The 8,904-nt window shown below is 46.0% G+C and overlaps 1 protein-coding gene across 1 annotated transcript; it reads left to right on the top strand.

The window, feature by feature from the left end:
- Nucleotides 1-313: 313 nt before the first annotated feature.
- Nucleotides 314-6,200, top strand: LOC148503019 (solute carrier family 2, facilitated glucose transporter member 1-like). Its single transcript, XM_088449018.1, has 7 exons — nt 314-421; nt 676-838; nt 1,231-1,412; nt 2,817-2,921; nt 3,670-3,771; nt 5,220-5,423; nt 6,090-6,200. Exons 1-7 carry the CDS (start codon nt 314-316, stop codon nt 6,198-6,200), a joined length of 975 nt encoding a protein of 324 aa, XP_088305144.1.
- Nucleotides 6,201-8,904: the final 2,704 nt, after the last annotated feature.

Here is an 8,904-nt window from a genome sequence, read left to right as displayed (position 1 = left end):
TGATGTTAATCAGTGCTGTCTGTGTGACCTTATACAATGCTGTTTGGTGCACAGTGAGTGCCCTATATATAGTACATATGTAAATCATGTATATATGTAAATGTGAGGGAATAACCTGTTTCTGGTGCAGCGGCCTCTTCTCAGTTCTCCTTATATTCTTTCTTTTATGGCTGCATTTAGACGGACGTCCATTGTGGTCACCAACGTGTTCTCGCTGACGTCTGCGCTGCTGATGGGATCCTGCAAAGCAGCAAACTCCATTGAGATGCTCATTCTGGGTCGCTTCTTAATGGGCCTCTTCTGTGGCCTAACAATGACCCTGACACCTCTATACATTCAGGAGTTGTCACCCACTAACCTCCGAGCGGCCTTCTCCACCATCCATCCATTGGCCTTCACCATTGGCATCTGCATTGGGCAGGTAATACACCTTCTATAATAACTGAGGAAGATACTTTATGTCACACTGTGTAGTCTATGTGCACACGTCTGGTGTGATATAATGGAAGCACTGACATCATGTACATACTGTGACGCCGGTGGAACCTCATCTAAGAACGTTTGTCATTCTGTACTGATCTTTGTATGCAATGTATAATTATCTCCTGATCATCACATATCTTGTGTTATGTTCCTTGTTGTCTGATTGGCTGAGAACTCTCCTTTCTCGTGCAGGTGACAAGTCTGGAGAACGTTTTGGGCACAGATAAGTGGTGGCCTTTAATGCTCAGCATGTCAGCAGTTCCTGGCCTTGTGCAGATTGTGACCCTGCCCTTGTGTCCTGAGAGTCCCCGTTATCTATTCATCAACTGCAAGAGAGAAGAAGAAGCAGTAATGGGTAATACAGAAGATACTAGTCAGTAAATACGTCCATGTAGGGTGATACGGGGACATATAACTGTGTGGTGTGATAGTGACAAAGGGTGGAAGTCAGTAGGATTCTTATGGTCTCCTCCATATTACATACCTGCACCCTGCTATGTGGGACGGTCTGCATCTATATATACTGTAGTAACCACAGCCTCTAGCTATGCAGCATGTGAGATAACTATGCAGGGGGTCAGAGAGCTACTGTATGTAATGTGTATAATAGTACAATGACACATATGTGTGTGGAACATTGCTATGTAGTGGTGCATCAAGCCAGTCGGTGTAATACAGCTATTAGTGTGATAACCCATGTACCGGAACATTGTGACACAGTGACCAGAAGCTGTTCTTGTCTCTCAGGGCTGCAGAGACTCCGGGGGACATCAGACGTCTGGGAGGAGGTGGAGGATCTGTGGAATGAGGTGACCCAGATAATGAGGAAACAAGAAGTGACCTTGTGCCAGCTGTTCACCCAGTACAAGAAGCCAGTGTCCAGGGCCTTCATCATCACTGCCTGCACACAGTTATCTGGCTGTAGTGGAGTAAGTGCTTCCCTAGGAGAATTGCTATAGTGACGATGAGGAATAGATAAAGAAATGGGATATGTCATCATTATGGGGGTAACAGGAAGCTGGGCTGTAACGGCTGGTCAGGATGGCACTCGCTGGGGCACAGTAAGGCTGAGGCACTGTTGAGATCGGGGCAACCACACTGCTCAGTCACCCACAGATTTTAGCCACTGAGCACCAACAGCCCCTTGATGCTGGTTAAGGCTTTCCAGATATTACCCCAGTCTCTTTTTTTACCCCAAGCTCCTGGCTCTGGGCTCCATCACGGAGCCTCCATGATGTGTTGGCCCAGGAGTGCAGCTGAGTAGAGTTTTAGTCGTATATGTAATAGCCTGTGGCCTGCCGGCATTGCTGAGTCCTGTGTAAGACTGCTCACTGTTTTATAAAGTGACGTCATTTATAAGGCAAAACCAGGTTGATATTGCCTTGTAAATGGCTGCTACTTTTATACATTGGATAGTCTTATACAGGACTTGCTGATGCCTATAATCTCCAAGCTATTACATACGCCCCTTAGTCTCCCCTTTGCCAGGAGGGGCTGTGACCCCTAGATACGGTACTGGCAGGATATAGTCACCCAATGCCCATTTTGATTGGAGATATTGATTGATAGTTGTTATTTGGAGTCACAGAGCACAGCATTGGGGAGACATTGTTGGAGCAGCCATCGCATCATAAATAATCACTATAAAGCTTCATTATACTTCTTATAGCAGAAATAGTTTGTGAACCAGAGCAGCCAATCACATTGCAGCTTTCAGTAGTAACCTGTACTTGGTTGAACCTATCAGTCGGCTGTTGTCATACTGATAACAGGAAGATGTAGAATAGAAATGAGCGGGAAGCTCCCTATGGCCCTGATTCAGATGAGCACGCAGTCTGCACGCAGCGCCGATGTTCACGTAGCCCAGCGATATTTTGCAGCTGCACATGTACTAAAAGATTTGAAAACCCCAATGGCGCAGGCGTTACACAGAAATGCGCAGTTGCGGTTGGGAAAGACAATATCAGAAATGTGGCACAAAAGTGACGGGCGTCTCTGAGCGGTGACTGGGAGGTGGCTAATAATGGGCACAAGAATGGTCCGGTCAGTGGGTGCATTATGGGAGTGTCGCTGGTGTGTCAGTGCAAGCGGCTGCGATACCAAACGCACATCTGCAGGCATAGGGGGCCATAGGCAGAGACACTGCACCTGCCATAGGCCTGCTGCAAGTTTCCATGGTGCGACCGATGGTGGTATCTAAGGACGCACCAATCGGTATTACCGCGTGCACGGGTGCTAGGAGTAGGCATCTCAGTTCTTGCACATTTGGCCGTTCTTCATGTTGGGAGGTCTGTGTACTCCTAATCCTTTTATTTATCATCTTGTTCTTTCAGATTAATTACTACTCCACTAAGATGCTGCACAGCGCTGGCCTCCCTCATGCCCAGGAGATCGCACTGTCATTGGGTCTCATCAACATCATTGCTATCATCTTATGTGTAAGTGCTGGGGCACCAGTTCTCCTGATCCCTCTATATAGGCACACAGGGGTCATGTCCTGAGGAAGTGCCTGGCCGCATTGTATGTCTCATATATGGGACAGACCCTGTACTGTGGGAACATCTGATTTTATTACCAGATTGTTACTATTCCTGGACAACACCGATACCTGCGGATGTGTCCACCTCTGATTTAGCCTCAAACACATGTACACGCCCTGACTGTATATGGCTGGTACAGAGTGCTAAAGAGGCCATGGGCTAGTACAGAGTGCTAAAGAGGCCATGGGCTAGTACAGAGTGCTAAAGAGGCCATGGGCTAATACAGAGTGCTAAAGAGGCCATGGGCTAATACAGAGTGCTACACGGAGCCACAGGCTGTTACAGAGTACTAAAGGGGCCATCGGCTGGTACTGAGTGCTAAAAGAGGGCACAGACTGGTACAGAGTGCTAAAGGGGGCCACATGCTGGTACAGAGTGCTAAAGGGGGCCACATGCTGGTACAGAGTGCTAAAGGGGTCCACAGGTACAGGGGGCCATGTTTCCAGCAGTAGAACATGCATGTCCTTCTCTCTCTCCAGCTGTTGGCATGATTCTGTTTTTGCTGTATACATGGGGAAACTAGAATGACACAAATCAGATCAGGGCCAGATTGTGGTACAGAGATAACCTTGGGGTGACCAGTATTTCATCATCAAGAAGGACATTTCCTCAGGACATGCAAAACATATCTGTTGTCTTTATTTAGGCTCTTCTGGTGAAGAAGGCGGGAAGGAAGACCCTGCTCATGATCGGGCAGGTTACCCTGGCTGTCTGTAATATCCTGCTGGTGGTATCAGGGGCCACATTGGTGAGTCATAGAGGAGAACACATCACATATTGCTGACCGAGGACAGTAAAGTACAATAGGGGCTATAAGAGTCACATTACTGCAGGAGGAGGTTACATGGTAGAGACTATGGGGTCAGTACAATTAGGTGCGGTTTTCTTGGCAAACTCGCACTGCAAATTGCTAGTGCAATTTAATTCCAAACTCGCATTGCTTTTCCAGAGGAAATTCTGGTTTTTGTGTGCACCACCATGAAAAATGGTAGGGAAAATCTTTATTTTAAGGTACAAAGTCAGGGAAACAGTGCAAAACCCCTTGGACCCCCACCCCAATTTATAATTAAGCATTTGGAAGTTTTTAATTAGCTTAATTGGCTCATTAACTATGTAATTTTTTGGTGTTAAACCAAAAATTGCCTCAAATTAACCCAAGATCAACTTTTTCATTTGTTTAGGCACCAAAAATGTAATTAAAGTATTTTCTTAAATAAAAAATAAATTGCTTTTTTATATTTTTTTTACATTTATTGGACAAAATGTAAACTGGCCTCAAGTTACCACTAAATCACCCTTTTTCACAGACTGAGAGCCAAAGACACATGAAAGTTATATAGTGGAAGGAGCAGGGTCTCCCTGAAGCACAGAGAATATCAGGAGATGAGTGATGTGTTAGTGAGGACAGGGCTGTATGTGACAGGGGCAGTGACATGATGTGAGGAGGGGAATGGAGGCAGCAGGAAGCCACAGACTGAGAGTTATTTAGTGAAAAGAGCTGGCTTCCTCAGCAGAACAGAGTATATCAGGAGATGATTGATGTGTTAGGACAGGGCTGCAAGTGACAGCGGCAGGGATGTGTGAAAGGGAGGTAGCGGGAAACCATAGACTAAAGCTGCATACACACACAACGATTTTTTTAATGAACGATTTGAGTAAACGATTTTTTCCCTTGAAAAAATTAACTAAAATCGTTTACTTAAGTTGTTCATTTACTAAATATCATGAACGATTTTTATGAACTACAAACGATTTTTGCATATTCCCTTAATGAAAATCGTTGAGTTGACAAGTCTGACTGAACGACAAACTACAAACGACAAACTACAAACGTGAACGCGCATGAACGATAATCGTTCATCGTTTGACTCAGAAAGTGAACGATTTTTGCCATCAGTTATCGTTAAACGATATAGTTTAACGATAATCATTAAAAATCGTTGTGTGTGTATGCAGCTTAAGAGTTATATGGTTTAAGGAGCAGGTCCCACAGCAGCACAGAGTATATCAGGAGATGAGTGATGTGTCAGTGAGGATAGGACCACATGTGACAGCGGCAGTGACATGATTTGATGAGGGGAATAGTAGAATATGAAGCATTAATTAAAATGTTGTAGAAACAGTAAATCATTAATAGATGAAGATACACAGTGAGTATTTATTATAACTTATTTTAATGACTTTTTTCTCTCACAGCCAAGTCTAAGCTGGATGAAATACCTGCTGCTAGTGGCATTGTACCTTATGGTATTCGCCTATCAAATAGGACCAGGGCCCATATCATCATACATAGCAGCAGAACTATTCATCCCAGCTGTACGCCCTATGGCCATGGCGGTGACCAGCAGCTGGACTTGGCTCATGAAGTTCATTATAGCCATCAGCTTCCAAAGCCTCATGGTAAGTAATACCCCTTTCCACCGAAAACCCAGCTCCAACCTGGGACACTGAGCACTGGTCGGAGCCGGGTTTTACCTTTTTCACACCGGCGGTTGGATTTGGTTATTCCTGGATCCAGCCTTTCATACCAGACCCAGGTCTTCTGGCATTACAGTGGATGCTTGGAGCTGCTGAAGCCAGCCAATCTGCCATGCCATTCATACCCCGCCATTACCCGGGTTCGACCCTGGTAGCTACCAGGGTCAGATTGCCAGGTCACTTGACCCAGATTATTTATCTTAGACCCTTTTACACCAAACATATCCCTAGGTTGCCTCAGCAGTAACCCAGGTTATTTGTTTGGTGGAAAAGGGGTATAAGTGAGCCTGTGTCACAGATGTGTTTGTTCTATGTAGAGTCAGACTCTCAGGTCGCTGACAGTAAGTCCTCCTACTGATAGACCATTACATGCCGGCTATTCCATGCTGTATAGTCACCTGTTACAGTGGCTACAGCTGTGTGGATCTGCCATCCAGAGTAATACATTAGGAATAAAATGGGAGAAGTGATATTAGTTATAAAATAGCTTTAATGTATAAATATGTAATAACAAATGTACATATGGGTAAAACAAATTAGCTCCCCGATTCTTCATGTAAAGCTCTATATTATATTCCTTTCTGGTAGAAGTGCAGAACCAGCGGAAATGACATTGTTCCGTACCTGCAGGCCCAGATATACGCTGTTTCCATGCCGCGCTGGGGTTACAGTCCGTCTGATGCCTACGTGATTTATTAGTAACATTGTGCAGCTTATTCTGGTTACCTTATCTGTAACTTTGATATTACATTTTTATGCATAAAAACTTTCTCTATTACTCATTTTGCTGCCATTGGTCACATGTAATATAATTGAGTATTTCCCTGTAGAGCTGTCAGTTGTGTCTTGCTAAAGATGGAACCTCTATATAACCTATGCTCTATAGATACATTTATATTCCCAAGTGTAAGTTATACCCCTTTTACACCAAAGCAAAAACCTGGGTTTTTGCTCGATCTACCTGGGTCGCAGCTCAGTGTAAAAGGGTCCCTGCAAAATAACCCAGGTCAAGTGACCCAGCAATCCAACCCAGTTAACTACCAGGGTTGGACCCAGGATAGACCCGGATGATGGTGCAGTGTAAACTGTGCGACCCGGGTTATCCAACCTGGGTCATGCCTAAAATGAGATGATTGGTGGTTCTGGAGCAGTCACCTCCCACTTTTTATGACCTTTTTATGACCTGTTTAGCAGGGCAGACCTGAGTTCAGTGTGAACAGGGCTGACCTGGGAGTAACCTTGATCTAAGGTGCAGTGTAAATGGGGTCTGACCTGGATTGGAACCATGTCCAAAAACCCAGGTCGGGCCCGGGGTTTTGGTGGAAAAGAGATATCAGAGATGCTTGTAGTGTAGAGCATAACCCCACTCTCATTATTACTATTATTCCCGCAGGACTCGCTGGGACCCTACATATATGTCATCTTCGCCACAGTCCAGGTAGCAGCTGCTCTGTATACTGGGCTCTGCTATGCTGAGACAAAGGAAGACCATAGGCAGCCCAAGCCAGATGTGTAACAGCTGGTGGCAGGGGCCCATGAAGAACAAGGGTGTTACCATCAGCCAGAGAGACGTCCTGGTCACTCACCTCTGGCGGTTGCCTGTCCGGGGTTGCTTTACCAAGGTGAGCCATTTTGTCCCAGTGTGCTATCAATCCACTCCCTGAGGTTCATGAGCACAGCCATGTTGTCTCTGATCAGGTGAGCACCAGTGTCCAGTCTCTATCTGTCTCCTGTGCTCACATGACCACCTCATCCTATCCCTGACAATGTGCTTCTTTACCTTCCAGTGATCTCACTCACTAGTAAGTGCTACCTCTGATCCACTGCCTGAGCCTGCGCTACTGGAGTCCTGCAAGCTGCTGCCTCTGAGTCTACTTCATCTGCTCTGCAGTACTGGGCTGTATGCTGGTGCCAGCCTGCACCTACCAGCCTGTGTTCAAGCACCGGTCCCAGTCCAGCTCAACTACTGTTACTCTGACCGCTCCCACTCCGGTTCAAGCCTGCGGTCCCACTCCAGCTAGCTGCTGCTCTCTCCGGTCCCAGTCTGGTTCAAGCCTCCGGTTCCACATCTACGACCTCCCGGTTCTTACCCGGGTAATCTGTCGTCCAAGTCTGTGAGTTATTCTGTGATTCCAGACTGTGGTAATCTGAAGTCTCCTGGTCATTACAAAGACATTCCTAGTGCTTCCAGTGCCAAGTCTTCTGCCACAGTGACCTCATCTACTAGCAAGTCCCCTGAGTACATCTCTCCTGCTCATTGCAGGTTCAACTGGACTTTATCCTCACTGTACTTCAGTTTACTTCTGTAATTCATTACATTAATATAATCAGAATTGCATCTCCTGACCTACTTTTGTGCTCACTACTCGCTGTACCATCTATAGGTGGCGGTTGTCCCTCTGTTGGTCCTCTCCTAGAGTGTTGTGAATTCCAGAGAGTAAACAGATACATACACAGAAAAATACATAGGTGTAGCCTGTGCTTCTAAAGCAGGGTACTCACATCACAGCATATTACAGAGTATATAACATTACATGTTACTAAATAATTGTTTTGACCTACAGTACACTTATAACAGACAAAAATAGAGAAGAAAGACCAACATTCTGGTGGGTTATCAGGGATGTGCTATCAGGGTAGGCAAAGGAGGTAGAGAAAATGATTAGAATACAGAAGATATTTATAACTTAAAAACATCTTCTTTGTTTTTAGTAATCATTTTTATAGTTAACACTCACCATCTTTGTGGAGCTCCCTGGGACTGCAGGAATAGCTCAGCCTTGGTTCTGTATAGTCAAGACACTGCATGCAGAGTTGGGGGCTGGGCCATACCAGGGGCAGTAAGCTTCACAGAAAGAGAGCTAATAGAGGCATGCCTCTGAGTATGGGGCATGCCTTGAGCACTGATGGACACCTTGGATGTGTCATGTGACCAGGAAGTGCACTGCAGTGTTTAGAGATCAGAGTTGTGAGCAGCAGCAGCAGCATGAGAAGACACAGTGATGCAGATAGGAGAATCAATGGATTCTGAAGCTTAGTGTAGTGAGGGAAGAGTTATAGTGAGTAGGGTGTGAGACAGGCTCCCAGCACTCCATGTGTCTCTCCCCAGCCATTGACCTAACCGCACGTCACTAATGCTGGCCATACACTCTGCAATTATCGGGACGATCCGCCCGATATCGGCGGATCGCCGCGATAATTGCAGCGTGTATGCGGGCGACCGAGGGTTAAATATTGCTCGGTCGGGCATGCCCAGCGCAGCCGACAGACAGACATTTCCTGGAACAGGGAAATGTCTCCGCCCCCGGGGGCGGAGCGCAGATGTCGGACTAATACACTGTGAGATTTCTCTCACAGTGTATGCCGGCGACTTCTGCGGCTGGCAGGCAGCCAGATAAAATGT

Source organism: Taudactylus pleione, unplaced genomic scaffold, assembly GCF_031769625.1.
Source record: "Taudactylus pleione unplaced genomic scaffold, aTauple2 ptg000478l, whole genome shotgun sequence".
Lineage (NCBI taxonomy): Eukaryota > Metazoa > Chordata > Amphibia > Anura > Myobatrachidae > Taudactylus > Taudactylus pleione.
The sequence above is the reverse complement of the archived record's forward strand: the minus strand, read 5'-3'. Positions and strand labels throughout refer to the sequence as shown.